At 35.2% G+C, this 18,548-nt stretch overlaps 1 protein-coding gene across 1 annotated transcript in view; it reads left to right on the top strand.

The window, feature by feature from the left end:
- Window positions 1-18,548, top strand: part of CWC27 (CWC27 spliceosome associated cyclophilin) — a 99,918-nt gene that overhangs the window by 13,071 nt on the left and 68,299 nt on the right. Inside the window, exon 10 of the mRNA XM_057389633.1 lies at window positions 2,739-2,911. Within this exon, the coding sequence (XP_057245616.1) occupies window positions 2,739-2,911 (173 nt within the window). The remainder of the gene's footprint in view (window positions 1-2,738; window positions 2,912-18,548) is intronic.

Below are 18,548 nucleotides of genomic sequence, written 5' to 3'. Positions count from 1 at the left end.
GATTCAGGGAATWTAGCACATGTGTGTATTAGGCTGAATAATAAAAATTTAAATAAGTATACCTAATTAAGGCAAAGTTGAAATATGAAGGCATTTAATTTTTTTTTTCCTGGAGAGGTGTTCTCTTAAAGATTTAATTTCACTGAATGATTTTAGCTAAGATCTAGTGTTTCAGGCAGTTATCTGAGTCTTGCAAAGTGGTATTAGTATTTTATAATCTGTCTTGGAGTTATTTTAGTTAACGTGTCACAGGATCRCTTTTGCATTTACACAGTTGCAACATGTTGGTAGTTTTATCGCCAATTGTGGGAGCAGATAATTCTTCCAGATCTCCCTATGTCCCCCAACTAACAAGACCATAACATGTAAGAGAAACTCTTATTAGTATTCTGTAAGCACCTGGCCTTGCTCTTCATGCTGTGAAATATCATCCTGTTTCTCTTACTGCAGTCTTCAAAGTCATACTTTAAGTTTCTATAAATCAAATTAGATACCCACCCCTCAATTCAATAATCTTAAATGGGAAAATCATATTACATACAGTAGCCATTAGTCATTCTGTCACAAAATATCTCATATTTTTATTTCCCTATTAAAGAGAAGAATAGGGCAAATCTACCCAGCTAATAACAGCAGCAAGAAGTAATACAGCTTTCAGGCAAGCAGTTTTGCATTTCTGTGCCATATGGGGAACAGCCATCAGCCAACAAAACAGCCACTTCCCTTTTGAGATGCCATCTAGTTCAGTCTGGGTTGTTGAATCTGTTGTTAAATCTGTTTGTTGAGATYAGATGAACTTAATTAGAGACAAGTGGGACTGAGGGAGGAGCCTGGGCAGGAGAAAAAATCAGAGCTGCAGGAGGGAAAGAGGTTGAGAAGGAAGGAAATATAGCCTATTTTATCAGTGTTTTTCTAGAAGAAAAATAGTGAAATACTGTGCAAACTGAGAGTAGTGGACAATTWGGGAAGTAGGGGATTTTGCCAAGTGGGACTTGATCCATTTTGTCCCTTCTATTATAACCCCCCTCCTGTTACTCAGATTTCTGTAATTTTTAACTAGCCTACTACTTAGGAATTGCAATTTGTCTACAGTGGTCCGTTTTTATTCCAGAATGGAATATTCTCCTGTCCARCTCCTTGTGTTTCAGTGAAATGCTCTTACCAAAGCCCTAGACAAATCTCTACCAGATTGTCTTTATCCTTGACTGTTAAACACTGTGAACACAATTCTGTACTTTCTGTTTTGGACAGCCCTCTGCCATCCAGTTCTGTAGTCACCCATCTCTCTGACAATTTGTCATGTAAGCAAAGCCCTCGGAAAGTTTCATTATCTCCTCTGTCAAACAATACCTTTCTGGTAATTAAGGGAAATGCTGATCCTGTTCCACTTTTCCTCTGTTGTAAAACAACAGAACTCCCACCAATAACCTTTGAGTCTTTTCATTGTAAAACATTCAGCTATTTTGCTGTGCTGAATATTCAGAGATTTCTATTTTTATTCCTCACTGGTCTTCTCTTCTCTTCTCTAAATCTCAGGTCTAAGCATGGTAGTCTGAAGCTTCCTAAACAGTGACTCCACTACAACTTTTGAAATCCAGTTCTTGATTTTTCTCTTCTGTTCCAAATTTTTGTCTCTTGCTGCTTTTACATTTCTGTCCTCTCCCCCTCTATGTTTATGGACATGGCCTTCATATTACTCTTCCTCCTATCTGTTGTATCACACCCGGGACATTTACATGGTCTTCCCTCCCAAGTGCTTACATCCTGGGAGTCACTGAATACAGTAAAGTCCTCTGGATTATTATTTCTAAGTGTCCTTTCTTTCTTTGGCTAAAATTAGAATCATGTGGCATCTTACACTGTTCATTTGCTTATTAGCATCACACCAAAGTAAACATAAAAGATGTACCATGTCATCTTCRATCTGGCATTCTTCAGTTAAGATTCATGCAGACCTATTTCATCAAGGAAGGAAGCAGTCAAACTTAGATCGCTTAATCTAGTCAGGCCACTTCTTCATTCTCCCTTCAAATGTCTGTGATCCGAGGTGGTTTATGCCCTTTTGCCTACCTCTGCCAGGCCTGGTGGCGTGTGGCCTCTCCACGGACCTCCAGAACAAGTTGGGGTGATTGAGTCCACAGGTTTTCACAGACTGTTATGATCAGTTYAGAATTGGTAAATTCCTTAACAGGGGCTGATGGGCTAACCTCTTCCATCCCATCATGACTGTAATATAGCCATGTGGCAGGAAATTCTTAAATTTTACTTTCAGTGRAAAATAATTGAAAAGTTAGTTTATTGTCTTAACAAAATTTGGATTTGTGATCATTATCAGAGTAATATCACACTGCTGTGATGTTTTGTAGACCTATAAGAGTTAATAGTCTAGAATAGAATTTTTAAACTTTTTTTAGAATAGACTGTTATAATTTTTTTAACCCTACAGAAAATAAGTAATTTGTGTATTAAAAAGAATTATCATATTTGTATTTTTTGTTCCCTCTAAAGCAAATAAGTTGATACTTGTTGGAAAAGTATCTACTTTTACTTATACATTGTATCTACTTAAACTTATACATTGTATTTACTTATACATAAGTATCTACTTATACATTGCTTTGAAATGAAATATTCATCTTTTTTCTTGGAAGAGATGATATTTATCAGRAAAACATTCCCATATTCGACATTTTGTACTAAAAAAACTAAAGGAGTTTTATAATTTTAAATCAATAAAGGACGAAGAACATGATGAAGATGCTGATAGTGTAGAAGATGAAGTTGCTAGTATTGAGAGATCTCAAATAAAGGAACGCATTGCCAAGAAATTGAAACTTGATACTAGTGAAAATGCTAAACATCAACTTCAAGAGGAAGAAACTAAGACAGAAAGGAAAACAACTAGTCGCAGGTAAGGATTGGTTTGTTTTATTTCAGTTCCAAGATATTCTGCTCAATTCCRGTTTTGCAGTTACAGCATTGATAGGTGAGTGTATATTAAAAATTCTTCCTTCTGCCCACCTGCCGCTGTGGAAGGTAAGATTGCCTCTTGGTTTCATTCTTTCTAATTTCTTCATTTTGTCTGTCAGTTTAAATGGCAAAGTTAACTTACATTCTGTTACATTCATCACTTGTTGATACTTTGTATGGGATTTTTATTTTTCCCTGTGAGTTCAAAATTAAGTGTTCTTATATGTGTTTGTCACACTTAACTTTGTGTTTCTGCTCAGTTGTGAACATCCCTTCCAACTCAGAATATTCTGCAATTTGTGATCTGTACTGATTAGCACTCAATTTTCAGTGAGTTTATTTTTTTTCTTGGAACCTTGTGTCTTGACAGTTTTTCTTGCAGCATGAACTTGGGGATAATATTCATATTGCATAAGAACGCTCATCATGTATGCAAGTGATGAGTAGTGGGTCTGATGTAGAACTTACTAGGAATTATTATTCAGTATTTCAGTAAATACAAACTCCAGAAGTTACTGAAGAATTAATTCTTCGCATCTGAAAGGTTATAAATGTGTAAGTTTACTTATTCACTGAAATTTGGTGAGGGCCTTGGAGGAAGAAACATCAGAAAGCTGATTCAGATTTTGTACTCTTAACTTTACACAACTGTCATAGATAACTGACTGATTAAATTATTGAGGCCTTGCCCAAAATCTGCATTTGTAGTGGCTGTTTTGGTTTCTCTCACATAACAATTTTCTCTGAAGGGAACCATTCCAGTTTTTTTCCTATTCTGGTTTCTTTCCCTGTTCATTTTCCTTGTTTTCCTGTTTCATTCAATTGGATTTGTTTTAAATGGATTTTTTTCCCATTTATTCTCGTGGCAGGTAAGATGTTGTAGGTAATGGCCAAGGCATGATGCTGACACAGAAGAATCTAGAACAGTCTAGATTTTGTCTTTGTTTGTGACATAAGAATACCTGGTATGCCAGTTCCATACCTATTATATCCCTGAAATATATCAGTGAGAAGTAAAGGCTTTGGATCTTTATGTGAAGATAAATTTGTTTTAATAATAGTCTTTGAGATAAAACATATTGAAAGATAGAAAACAGAAGGAATAGCTGAAACAAAATCAGTTGGTTTAGAGTCTTTGGAAACTCATGTATCTGACTCCCACCTCTTGCAGGTTTTCATGGTTTTATATGACTGTATATAACTGCTAAAAATAAAATCAGTCATGCGTTTTATTGAAAAAAGGGCTTTTGTCAGTTATGGTGAGTGTTCAGTCATGATCTTAGTTGTAAAACAAAACTTGTTATTACTGAGAGAAAACAGAATTTACATCCTGATGTTTGTGACTATACCTGTCAGTATAACTGTTTTTACTGAAAGAATTCTATGTGGTTTTAAAATAGATTAGGAAATTTTGACCATTCCATGTTAGGTAGGTTTTTTAACTCTGTGTTATTGTTATGTTTAGAAGCAGGCCACAATTTTAGAGCAGTAGAAACACTTGCATTATTTTGGATAATCTTTTACTAGTGATAAATTAAAATATGCCTACTACAACAGCATTGCTGTTTGTCTGCCTTTCTCAGAGCAGTGAAAAGCCCAGTGAACACATTGCTGAGAATGCAATGTGTGTTAACCAGTTTAATAAATTTGAAGAGCTCTAGATTTAAGGAGGACATTCAGTGTCCTTTTCAACATCTTCTTTACTATTGATTTGAAGATAAGAATCACACCAGGTACAGTAGGGAAGCCTTTGCATTTTGAGCAAGTCTGGATTGGTTCCAGTCAGTTCTTTCTCAGGCCTGGAAGATGTTACTTGTAAAGTTCCTTATAATTTTGTGTTTTCTGAAGAGAGGACTCAGTACACTTAACAGCCAGAGTTACATAAGAACATTTGACATCAAAGACCCAGCACAATAACAAAAATAAAGTTACTGTAAAAAATGTCTATAATTTAAATGGGAATTAATTTTTCCTGTCATATGATTTACTTCTAGTTTGAGACTAGGTAACTAACTTCCATGATTTGTCAGATTTCATGCTGTCAACAAGTTTAGTGTGGTCAGATCTGTAAACTGATGTTACTCCATTTTTTTTTAACTATACATAAATCTAATTCCTTTGTGRAGTCAAGTGTTGTGGTTTAACCCCAGCCAGCCACCAAGCTCCACACAGCCACACTCTTAATGTCCCCACCAGCAGCATATGGGAGAGAATCAGAAGGGTAGAAGACAGAGAACTCAGCTGAGATAAAGACAGTTCAACAGGGAAAGCAAAAGCTGCACATGCTAGCAAAGCAAGGAATTAATTCACTGCTTCCTGTGGGCAGGGAAGTGTTCAGCCATTTCCAGGAGAGCAGGGCTCCATCACATGTGATGGGGTCCTGGGAAGACAAAACACCATCACTCCAAATGTCCCCCCCTTCCTCCTTCTTCCCTTAACTTTATATAGTGAGCATGATGTCATATGGTCTGAAATATCTCTTTGGTCAGTTAGGGTCACCTGTTCTGGCTGTGTCTCCTCCCAGCCTCACAGGCATTCCATTTTTCCTGCCAGTGTGGCAGTACCAAAAGCAGGAAAGGCCTTGGCTCTGTGTAAACCCTGTTCAGCAATAAGAAAAAGTATTTCTGTGTTACCAATTCTGCTCTGCACAAGCCTAAAACACAGCCACATGCTAGATACTATAAAGAAAATTCACTCTACCCCAGCTGAAACCAGCAGAGTTATGTACATCTGCATAAAACTCATTCTTGAGCATTGATTTTCCTTTATTTCAGCGTTCTTTTTCACTGTAAGAGCATGTAAATTGCAATATGTGAAATACAGTAGCATGATTTTATGGCTGTGCTAAATATAACTAGGTATTTTTTTGAAAGAATATGCATAAGATATCTTGTAAAACAGATCCCTTGACTTTTCTTTCTGTCGTCTTTGAACTTGTGCTGTGTGTTGCTTTATGACTTGATGGCTGTACTATCTGCTGAGATCAGTATACTGAGATCAGTGAGCATGATCCCAAAATCTGGTTACTAGTCATATGGCTGAGATTGAAGTTTTAGCTTCTCAGAGTCAATGGATTGTTCTTGGTTGTGGAGGCTGAACAAATACAGTTTAGCATTAAATAGCCATATCCGGTAGTGGAGACAAGGATTCAGAAATGTGAAAGGTCTCCAAGAAGAGCTCTTTCTGAAAAAGAAGGTTGAAGTATATGGCAGCCAAATAACTTCTTTAGAATAGCAAAAAGCTTTGGAATCTATACGTATTTACTACCTACCTTACCTGTCCAACCACCTGTTCACCAATCTGTTTAATTGTCCCTGGGGTTTTATAGAAAATGGCTGCTGAAAAAAAATTTGCCTGAAGGGTAATAGTGAGTTTGTAGCATGAAGAGAGCACAAAGCTAGAGGATGCCCTTAGGAATGAGTGCAAACTTGCATCATGTTTTAGCTCATTTTCAGAGGCATTTGTGTAGTCAGTCTGTAAGCTGCTGGCTCTGCATGTGGTCGGTCAGTGTGCTCTGTTTGTGGTTATTCTGCTCTTTCAGGGAGGCAGTAATATTAGTATTATAGCCAAATGGGTTATCTTAACTCAGAAGAAAGTTTTATTGGATGCATTGTTAGCATTTGGGAGCCATAGCCTTGGGAGATACTGTTTAGTTACACAACATAAATTTCTAATCTTACTGTTTTCCAGATAGTTGTCTGGCACCCTCTTGTGTGAAAATCAAAGGCATTATAYTGTTTGTTATAAATAACATGTTCTTACATTTGAGGTCTGTTTAGATAAAGTAAGATAAACAAGATCAAGTTTCATTGTCTGAAATAGTAACTATTCTCTAAGTGTACTGGAGAAGTTTGATAGTAGACTCRTGGGTCTTCACCACCCACTAGCCTGTGTTGATCAGAGGCAGAGATGTGGGAAGTGTAAATATCAAACAAAAAATTGGATGGACCATGCATAGCTTGAGGGTAATGCCTACTAACATGTCAGAGGGTGAAGAAACTTCTGATATCTATCAAAATTCATCTAATCAGATACGTCAATGTGCTAGTAGAATAACTGAACTTCAAAGCATATTTATTTCAGAGTACTGTCTTTAATATGTATAACTTTTTCTGCAAAACTGCATTCATTTGTATCAGTCCTGTTTCTTTTAATCCAAATGTATTTGTGAGGTCTAAAGGTTGCACATCTATTTCACAGAAACTGTATGGAAACAATAGACACCTTCTCAAATTCATGGTATTGAGATCCAATACCCCTTCTAAATGCATACTTGAAGCTCTCAGATGGTGAAGTTCATCTTAGTCATTTCAGTTTCATTCATTCTAACTTCTTACATATGTTCTAAAAATAGTTTTCTACAGTTTAAAACTCTGTATTAGATAAGAAAACTTAGGAAAAGGAGTTTCCCGCTGATTCTGGCTAGTTGTTAGAAAAATTCTTAGGTGTTTTTTTTTTTAATTAGAAAGCTTAAACATAAACTTCATGCTGTAGAACAGCCGTTTACATGMAGGAATGTTTAGAGATAGAAATGTTTGCCATCATTGCATAAGTAATCAAATTTCTCAGCATCACATTGGGTTTGTAAAATGGCAGTGACTTGAAATAACCATCTGACAACATGCGAGTAAATAGTCCTTTTCTAGTCTCTTAATTAGATATACTTCTTCTACATTTCTTTTCATCCTGTAGGTGGAGCTCAGATACTACACTTTTCTGGTTACCAGCTTTAAAAATTTTCAGTGTTTCTTGTTCTCAAGACATGCAATGTGGGGTGAAATACAGTAGACCGTACAGTTTTTCACTTTACAATTAACAAATTGCAGTTCAGTTGCATTATTGTAATGGATGTGGTATTAAATAGCAATGTGAAATAAGTGCTTAAAATAGCTGGACTACAGACAAAGAGAAACTGATCTTTTGATTAGTGAAGGTCACTTGAATTTGTGTTTCCACTTATATATTTTTCTCTTAATAATCCTGTAATGTGCAGTTGAACTAAGTTATCACATTTCTTTTGGTTTATAAGCAATTACTATCATAAGGAGATGGGTAGTAATAGTAGTAGTAGTAGTAGTAGTTATCATTAACTACTTGTAGTTATTAGTAGCTATATTGCCACTCTTTGCATTCCTGTGCTTTTCATATACTCATTTGTTTGTCGTGGGTAAAATGAATCATATATAAAGCTGTACGTATTTTCTATGCATTATAAATAATTACTTCCTGCATCCTCAGTGCAGAAACCTAAAAGAGTTCTTAAGGTGTTTAATCCCTCTGATGTAGCTTTTTGTTGACAGATGAGATGAAATGTCTTGGACAAATAGTTTACATTCCCAGGGTCCTTTTGTCTTCTAGGCACAATTGCAGTAAAAATGTTTAATAATGCTAGGCAGAAATTCAAGTTCATGCTAAGTTGGATTCAGATCCAGCAGTAACAATTGAATTTAGTCAGGACGCCACAACATTTTCTTAGCATCAACATAAATATGCATTGACACACTGAGCACACAAGTTTGCTTTTCTAAAGTGCTCTTATAGTACTGTGGTGTGGAAAAGCCAAAGGTAATTTTGTGTGATCACATGGAAGTCTTTTTTAAAACACCTTTAAATCAAAACTTTTCTCTATTTTTAAATCTGCAGTTACAAATGATGAGTTGGTTATTTTGTATTTGAAAATGAATAATTTATGTTAGAGTATGTTGTTTTAAAAGCATTTTCTGTGCACTTGTTATCTTATGCTTATAAGGCAGGCATTATGGTGAAAAGTAGTAAAAATGTGTATTTACATGCATCTACTTATTAAAACTTAGTCTAATATCTTACGTTCAGCAAGCTACTTTTTTGTTAATGTTGGCTGTTTATGAGTGCAGTCAAGTACATTGTTAGTGATGTTAATATCATCTATTTAGTTACTTATTTACTTTGGAACATGAAGTTTTATCTGTTTCTATATCAATAGATACATTTCTTCACAAAATTACTCTTTCAAATATATTAACTGTATTTTTAATCCTACCAGCATTTTCTTAAACTTAGTATAACTTACTATCAGGCTTTGTCCAATGATAGAGTTTGTCTCGTTTTTCAGTTTAGCACGAGAAAATATAAACTGTATGCTAATAGACTGGATTTTGATGTTCTGAATAGAAACTCTATTTGCAACTGAATTTGAACTTCATTGGCTCTAGAGAGCTGCTACTGTTTTCATATGGCAAATTTAGGAATTCTCTTAATAATGTTTTAAGCCAAAGAAGACAATTAGATAAACTGTGTATCTCATGCCATAATTCACTGCCAGTTACCCTTATATTGAACTCACTGTTTGGCTACAGCTGTACAGGAAAGGCATTGAAACTTAATTTTTGTAGATATCATGAGAGTGTAGTTTGGTCCATATTTAGTCAATGAGTGTGTTCTATTCCAGTACTTAGATATTTTATTCCGAACAGTACCTCTCCGGGTTTTACATTTTAACTTGTCTGGGTTCAGCTTGTAGCCACGGAATTCATTTTTTTGCAGTGCCTGTTTCTGAAGTTCACTGCAGCATGCTGTATTTTTTCTTACTTAAACTACTTAAATTCCAGTTGAGTCCTCTTGATAAGCTGTACACATTGAGTTCTTTCAGTGCTTCACAGTAAGAAATTTTTGCCAATCCTCAAGTTACTTTGTGGTATGAATTCTTTTTCTTCTCCGATTTTTCAACATTCTTTAAAGCTCTTTCATCATGAATCTCTTATTAACCTTAATAATGCTGTATACGGAGAGCAGCAACTTCTTTTTTTTCCTACTTTTGCCTCCCTGTTCATTCAGAGGTTGACCACATCAGCCCTTCTGACAGGTGTTCAACTGATATCACTTACGTTGCTACCGCTTTCCAGTTTCTTTTCAATCATCACTTTCTGAGAACTGGTTTCTCATTTTGTATATTTACTGTATTTTTTACTTCCTAGATTTTAGCAATTAAATGTCTTCGGATTTTGTTTTAGTCAGCAAGCCCAGACTGCCTAGGAGTTCTGATATGAGAGTTTGCTACTTCGACAGTTTGTGCAATTCACTGCTAATAGATTTGGTGCTGTGCTCCCTGGATCGAATAGGTACATTTCTACTCAGTGGTTAATGTGCCACTGACAACTATCTTAAACAATAACTTTGTAACCTAATTCTTGAAGATAGTATTTTAGCCTGGTTTGGGTCTCTGTTTTCTTTTTAAGACTTCCTTACTTATGCATGCTGGGAAGCAAGTTTTCAGGTTTATTGGGTTGACTCTAAAATTAGCCAAGTTAACAACCACTCAGGAACTTACGTTGAGTTCTCCGATAACATTGTACCAGAATCTGTATGCTATTCTGAAACCTAAATTTCCGCTCTTTCAGTTTTTTCTCAGAATTAAATTCATTGTACTCTGGAGTTCAACAATGCCAAATGCAAGGTGCTGCACCTGGGTCAGATCAATCCTAAGCAAATATACTGGGCTGGGTATAAAATTGATTGAGAGCAGYCCTAAGGAGAAAACTTGGGTGTGTTGATTGACAAGAAGCTTGACATGAGCTGGAAACATGCATTTGCAGCCCAGAAAGCTAGCTGGGCTGCATCAAAAGAAGTATGGTCAGCTGGACGAGGGACGTAAAACCTGTATGAAAGATGGGGATAAGCTTTTTAGCAGGGTCTGTTACAGCATGGCTTTAAACTAAAAGAGGGTTGATTTAGATTAGATATAACAAAGATGTTTTTACAATGAGGATGGTGAAACACTAAACTAGCCGCTCACAGAGTGGTAGATGCTCCACTCATACGGTTCATTCAAGGTCTGGCAGGATAGGGCCCTGAGCAATTTGATCTCGTTGAAGATGTCCCTGGACATTGTAGGGTCTTGGATGCAATAACTTGTAATTGTCCCTTACAACCCAAACCATTCTAAGATTCTCCCTCTTGAATTTCCTTCCAACCCAAACCAACCCATGGCTCTGTATCTCTGTGTTAAGGCTAATGCTTGTGTTTCATGGGGAAATCGTAATACTTGTATTTTATTAAAAATCATTAATTCTGTACTTCAAAAAAGATTTGTTCRCTCTGTGTTCATGGTGCTTCATTTCGATGGGTGTTGTTTTAAAACTAAGAACCATCATTAGTAATAAACCAGCAAAACAACATAGGTTGTTTAATTTTACCTTAACTTGAAGCAGGCCATTTTGACACCAGTAGCTATTTAATCACATACTGAAGTAATTTTGAATAATATTGAATACAATTCTAACCATATTTCAGTAAATTGCAAAAGCTCATATAATGCTGAATTTCAAGAGAGTAAGTGAGCAACAAATCTTTGCTACTTATCCTGTTCCAATTTAGGGTATTGAAATGTTTCTATYAAATCCTAGCTTATAATGGTTTTTACTACACTAAACTTACTTAGGACTCTTCTAAGTCTTCTACTAGTTGTTCCTCAGTACTTAATAGATTACTGTTTCTGTTCTTTCACTCTTGGTTAGAATTGTCTTTTGAGAAGTTCTTTGGAGCAGTACTGGGCATATGAAAAATGCTGCTACATATACAGGACATTACAGCAGTATTTTAGTCTTTCTGTTTTTCTGTTTCTTGATTGAGCTGTTTCCAAGTAGAATTCCATTAGGTTAATCATTTGCCTTCGATACAGTACATCAAGAACACTAGCTGAATTGACAATTTTTCACATTCATCATGTAAGTTCTTGAGAAGGTACTAATTCAAGCGTATGAACTTGGCTCTGAAGACCTGCCAATATTGTAGGAGATAAAATTTCTGTATTATGCAGGTAGTACCTACCTATTTTCAGTGTATGTGAGGATAGTGCTTTTTCAGTAGAGAAGCACTTTATGAAAATCTGAACTGGACTCAGCCCCAATAAAGAGGTAGATTTTGGATTATTATCTGTGAGGAAGTAATGAAGTTATTCCATTATTTATGAATTGACTTTACAGAGTTAGGTGCTCTGATGTACAGTACTAGCCTCACATATGCTAACCTCTACTTGCGCAAGTAGGGTACTACCTTGGAATAATTTTGGAGTTGATGTCAGCAATTAGCTAGACAAAGTGACACATGCCTCTAGTGGTTTGAAAATGGAACTTCCTTGATTTCTAAAAAAATTATAACTGTTTTACCCAAGCGAGTCTATCTTGTGTTCTTATTGCCACAGCTGTGATATGCAGGTATGAATGAGGTGAAGCTACCTGAAAACTTTTTTTTCCTCCTGTGATGTTAAGAAAAATCACAGACAGTAACTGGTGAGAATTCACTGTCTAGGTATCAAAAACAGTGGAAATGAAGGTGATCTGGAAAAGGAACTTAGGTATTTTTAGAACCAATTTTGGTTGATTATGTGTCTGATTAATGTAGTAGCTGTTCTAAGCTTCTGCCTTTCAAAAAGTATAAACATTTAAACTTTCACATATTTGTAATTTATAAACTGAATTGTTCGTTTGTTTTTGTTCGGGGATTCTTTGGCTTCTTTTTCTTAAAGAAGATGTCTTTATACATTAGATCCCCAGGAAAAGAATGTTAGTTTTATGTGCCTTGCTTGATCCTAACAATGGCTAATGTTAAACTAAAAAAATCACACACACACATGAATTCACTATAGATGTAATAGAAAAAACGAAGAGACTTAGTTCTACGGTTCTATAGTTCTTCTCTTAGTCTGAAAGAAGGGCAATGTTTTCAGAGTATTTTGGTTTGATATTGATACCCTAATTTTGTGATTATACCATATACAGACATCCACCACCATATATTCTTACAGTCATGCCTACCTGCATGTCAGATGTTTATTTTTTTAGGCTTCTACATTAATTAATGTGTATTTTGTATGCTTTGAGCGAATACATTCAATGTATTGAATTTGAGCAAATTCAATAGGGACTTGAAATGAAATTGCTAATTTGTAAATTGTCATTTATCCACAGTAATATGGAAATTGCTCACTTTTGCAAATATTTACATGACTCAGTGTTTCCAGTGAAACTATTAATGTAAGTAAAAATTCATAAATAAGCCTGAGAACCAGTGAAGTTCCTTTGGACTGGAATTTGACCATCATTTTGTGGAATGAGGATAAAGGAGAGAAAGGAATATTTTGGCTAAAATGAGAGAAAGATCGTTACCCTTTGTATTGAGTAACTTTTTTTTTTTAAGACTGTCCACTTGGCCTCCTTTTCTTGTTGATTTTTACATAACTAGAGTGTTATAGTTGCTTGTGGAGTTCCCTGTAAAATAAATTGCTTATACAACCCCAGTAAATCAAATACTAAATAGTCAGCTACAAAATCAGAACCAGAAGTAAGCTGTCATATACAAGAGACTTCTAAGCAAGTTTTAGAGCTGTAGAAGGTGGGCATGACCTTCTGTCCACACATACTGTGTAAAATATATCAGTCCTGCAGTGAAATAGGAACAGCCTTTGGCTGGGACTAGAACCTTGAATGATATTTACTTTTGTCTTAATCTTTATATGATTTAGCAGGTCATTTCGTTTTCTCATCTTTTCCACTAATAACATAGCATTAATGCTTTAAAAGTACCCTTAATCGATACTTACTTTTGCTTTACTTGCTTCTTTTGGTCAGTGCATGAGGGATTACTCCAGTCTATTTTTTTGTAAGGATAACAATAATATTTGGTTTAGCTGAGTGTAATGTTTCAAATTTTATYCATTTTTCTTTAATATGTTCTTATGTTATTTTTTGACTGATGATGTTCTCTRTGTAATTGTTTAACAAACTGAAATTACCTACTTTTCCTTTGATAAAAATAAATTCCTAAGTTATCTGTAAGTTTAAGAAGCTACTGTGTTTCTTTCAATTTGCATTTTTATATTTTGTTCAAGAAATTCAATACATCAGATACGTATTACTGGCATACAGAAAGCAAAGATTACTCCAGAATTGTTTTCACAAATACATTTACTTTCTGAATAAGACTGTTTTCTTAGTGCTAAGGATTGCATGATCTACTTATTCTTTTCAAAATAATGTGAATTTTTCTGCCTCTTTACCTTAATAACATTCATTGTAGAGAAAAAATAATTCCAGACATACTCTTTGTAGAGTTAATGATTGGCAGTAATTTAAAAGCAGACTATACTATATTAAACACAAGCCCAGATTGTTCGGGCACAAAACCCAGAATCCCAGCACTGAGATTATTCTTGGCTAAGCATCAAAGCGTGTTAATAGGTATAGTGTTAGGCTGGGACAAAGACAGGATTGTTACTGTGGTATATTTCATCCTGCTGCTACTTGGCAAGGCTCAGTGTATTTTTAGGTGAAGTTTGTGTGTGCATTTGTCTAGTCACCTGGAAAAAAGGATGCGTATATGACCCGTGAAAATGCAGTTAGCGTGATGGAAGGTGAGAACGTGTAATCCTTATTATACAGTGAATGGTTAGCACTATATAGTGAGTAAGATACCATTTCAAAGAGCTGGAGTGTTGGGTCAGTTGTTTAGCTGCACATGTGATTTTTTTTTTCTTGTAACATAACAAGATGGATTTAGCAGTGGTATGGCCATGTACTTTTTAATTGCTAAATGTTCATGCTCCATTTCCTTTCTTTGTTTCAACAGAGTGGTGTAGTATGGGAAGAGACTTTTTGAGGGTTTTCTTTCTATTATAGAACACATTTTCTATAAATATGAGTGGTGTAYCTTAAAGTGGTACTGCAGTGAAGGATACTGCATTCTTTTCAGACATCTTCTTTGAGCATTACATCTGCTGTTTAGACAGTCAATCCATATCACAATTCAATATTTTTATTATTTTTAATAAAATAAAAATATTGTATGCCTACCTACAGAGCCAAAGAGGTAAAGTACTTTTAATATAGTGCAGAACAGATTGTATTGGTTATCCGATTCTGGTTGTGGAATCTTTAAAATGAATAATGGTTTTTAAATAAAATGAAGGGAATTTAATTATTGCCTAAAATGTTGTTGCGTTACATTGATAGTTTGTAAATGGTAGTTGATAATTTGATAATAGTGAAATAAAATAAATTACAAAACTTTGTGAGTTGAATCACAGAATGGTTGGAGCAGTTGAATAATATCTGTGTCAACTTGAATAAAGGAAACCCAACTTGAATCCATATAAATGCATATCTGCTTCTAATGAGAAGAAACTGTTTATCTAATGGAAGTTGAAAGTATCAAAAAAACCTGAGCCTTGGGAGGACAAGGCAGAAAAGGCTACTAGGATAATTTCATTCAGTGTTTTACCTAACAGAGCACACAAGACTCCTGAATTCTTTTATCTCACATCTGTCTATTTGTAGGAAAAGAAGTCCATTTAAATATAGTGAATATACCCCACAAAAATTTTCTTTGATAAGTGCTTTTCTTCTTAAGTAAATAAAAATGCTGCTGCTTTTCAGTCTGCCTTTTGGCTCCTCTTGGACCCTTTCTCACTCATTTGCTATCCTGCTGTTAGCATATCTTCATTTGCACATTGTACCAAATCTCTCTTGGACTTTGATGCATCAGGTAGATTGAACATTAAGCTTCTTTCATGGCATTTCACAGTTTTCCCCAGCCTTTGTTACTTGTCAGCTTTGTCAGATATTTTGCTGTGTTTTCTTCCTTCACACAAGATAGTTTGATAGTCTATTTTTCTTTATGTCCACGAGTAGTAGAAATATTTTTTCCTGGCTCTAAGTTACAGTTGTTGTTTTTGATCAAGAACGCTATATCAATCTCAGGCATATAATTATCTGAGTTATGTTTTCTCATTGTAAAGAATAATATAATACTACTGGTTCCCCTTTTTTACCCCTTGCACCTCTAGAATTTTCCTTCCATTTTAGTCACAACCAGTGTTCCCTATGGCTCAAAAATCTCTTAAAGTAACTTGAAAAAAAAACGCTTGGAAGCAAATTGCATGGCCATGTTGCTTTTTTTTTCTGACAGTTTTAGTTGCTTTTCTTTCTGCTTTGGGATAACTCAAGAAGACAAAAAAAAAGTCATTGTCATGTCTGTATAACAGCTGTGTCTGTTGTCATAAATAAATGGATAATCATTGTTTAGCAATTATTTTTTTAATGTAAAACTATTTTTATCTTATTGAAATAATATCTGAGGCCCAGTCAAGAACTTTTTTTCCTGTTTTGTACCATTTTTTATTCACGCCTTTGGCAGCAAATTGCAAATAACCAACTTCACACTTTGTACTGTTGTTTGTTCTTTGTGTTTTCCTGGACCTTGAGTATAAAGTTAAAGATACTAATAAGAGCAAAGTATCGACCCAAATATCATATGTTTATGGGATTTTTTAAAATAAAAATTTTATAGGAAAGTCATGTGGGGATTTTTGTATTCTAGTATGTTAAAAAAATATGTGTGTTTATCAATGAGCACACAACAGAAAACTGATTTGGTGAATTCATGTAGTTTCTCCTTATTCTGCTGGAGAATACAATGGTCTTAAACCCAAGATACCTTTACTAAAACCTGGACCAGGTATTGCCAGTTTCTGTAGGGCATGGCATTTTGTAGAGACTGCCTTTGTTACCGAGAAGGTGTAAAAGGTTTGGACTAATGCCTCGGAATGGCTGTTACTCTGAGGAAAAGACAGGATATTACACTGAGGATATTATGTTGGGGTATTACAGCATCTGGCTTCAGGGAAGACCTCTGGTAATACAAGTAGCACTATTAATGGCAGTGGAACCAGCAGTTCAAAATACACAATTTCATGGAGCTATCTATGGCATGTGAATTTTCATTTTACAGTTTGCTGTCTTCTCTAGGCAATGTTTTCTACTTCTCCTGGGTCTCAGAGCTCTGACAGTTAGTGGCACAGCCCCTTTACTTTCCAATAAATTAGGGAATGCTTTGAGGCATCAGAGAGATAGGGGTCATAAAAGTGAGCAGGAAAGAATAATGTAGAATGCTGCTATGCTATATTATTCTTGCCTGCTCATTTCTAGCTAACGGATAATACAAAAATAAGAATTATTGCTGCAAGAATAAGTGAGAAATCAGTCTGACTTTTTGTGGATTTTGTGCAGTGTTACAGAAATGTGGCTTAACTGTCTCAAATAGAGCTGTGTTTTAAAAGTTGTATAAACCATGTTACTGCAGTGTAGAATGAAAATTTTAAAATCATGCCCAGCCTATCAAATGACATATGGAGACACCGTGTCTGTTCTTGCACATGTTCTTAGAGTAGTGGAGTTGACCATTTTGGGCCACATGGTGGTGTGCAGAGTCAGCATGGCATATTGAGTCCTGCAACATCTGGGCTGCACCAGCTATTTTTCCATAGTGTCTGTGCATCTTCAGAATGTGGAACAAACTGAGACATACTCACCTGGGAGAAGTGGGTTGGGGAGGCAATTAACAAAACCAAACAATCAAAAAAATTAATTGTTAAAAAACAAACAGGAAAAACCTGCAATAAACACAAWAATGTAATTCTTAGCACCATTTCCATTAGTTCTCATTTTGGCTTATTGTGATCCTGTCGGTAAAAAGGTTAATGCACATTGTTTGACAACTTCCCAAGTTAGTGAACAGCAAAGCATACCATAGTCACAGTTGGATAATTTCACCATAAAATCACTTTTTAATGAGAAGTGTATCAGCAGTACAGACCTTTTGAAGTTCTTCTTAAGTTTGGCTGATAAGCAGCCATACTGAGCTCATTGATGGAAAAGCATTAGTTGCTGAACAAGCCTCATGCTTAAGACTGGAAGTCATTGTTACGTTATTTCTTGGTTAATTGGCTGCACCTGTGATTTGTTAACAGCTCTAATCCAGTGGTCTCTGAACCACGTGTGGAAAGGTCAGCAGGAGAGAGTCTGGTGCACTGTGAAACATTGTTAAGAGGTAATCTTAGTTTGGCAACCTGTTGTGCTTGTTAAATTCAGATTGTCACTGTCAGCTCATGACGTGAGCTTCTCAGAATGAGAATGGTGCAGATAACAAGAAAATGAAGTCCACGGTTCCTTTCCTTCAAGGTTATGTTTAGTTAAGAACACGAGGATTTTTTAAGAATGTATTAATTTGTAAGTTTACATTTTGTAAGGAAGAATTCTCTACAATTTTGTTCTCCTTAATGTTGGAATTCATTGTGTTTTTTAATGTATGAGTGTAAAATTAATATGAATCCAGTGAAATATGTTTAAATATCTATATGTACACCTGCATGCAAATGTATTTTTGTATGTATCTCTCTCCCATGTGATAGAGTTCTGGTTCCTCTGCAGTCTCAGGTGGTTGTCGCTGTGCTACTTTTACCATGTAATCATATCTGGAGAGACTGAATTTTCAGTATAGTCATTATATATGAATAATTACGTTGGTGCTACTCATATACATAAACTATCTTTTCTCTCTAGTGTGTTTTCAGCTAGTTAATTAGTTTGAATCTTGCAATAAATCTGGAAAATACCTTCTACATATGTTGATATCATACCTGAATTTTGAAAGTACATCTGAGTATATTCTGGGCAGCAGAATTTGTACATTGTATAATAAGCAAGTTGCTAAATGTGTTTAAACAGTTGGAATAAATTTACTTAACTGAAACATCTCTTGTAACATTC

The sequence above is a fragment of the Malurus melanocephalus genome, unplaced genomic scaffold, assembly GCF_030028575.1.
Source record: "Malurus melanocephalus ecotype Western Australia unplaced genomic scaffold, MMel_1.1 scaffold_18, whole genome shotgun sequence".
NCBI classification, from domain to species: domain Eukaryota; kingdom Metazoa; phylum Chordata; class Aves; order Passeriformes; family Maluridae; genus Malurus; species Malurus melanocephalus.
Note: the sequence above shows the minus strand (reverse complement) of the source record. Positions and strands in the feature narration are given on the sequence as shown.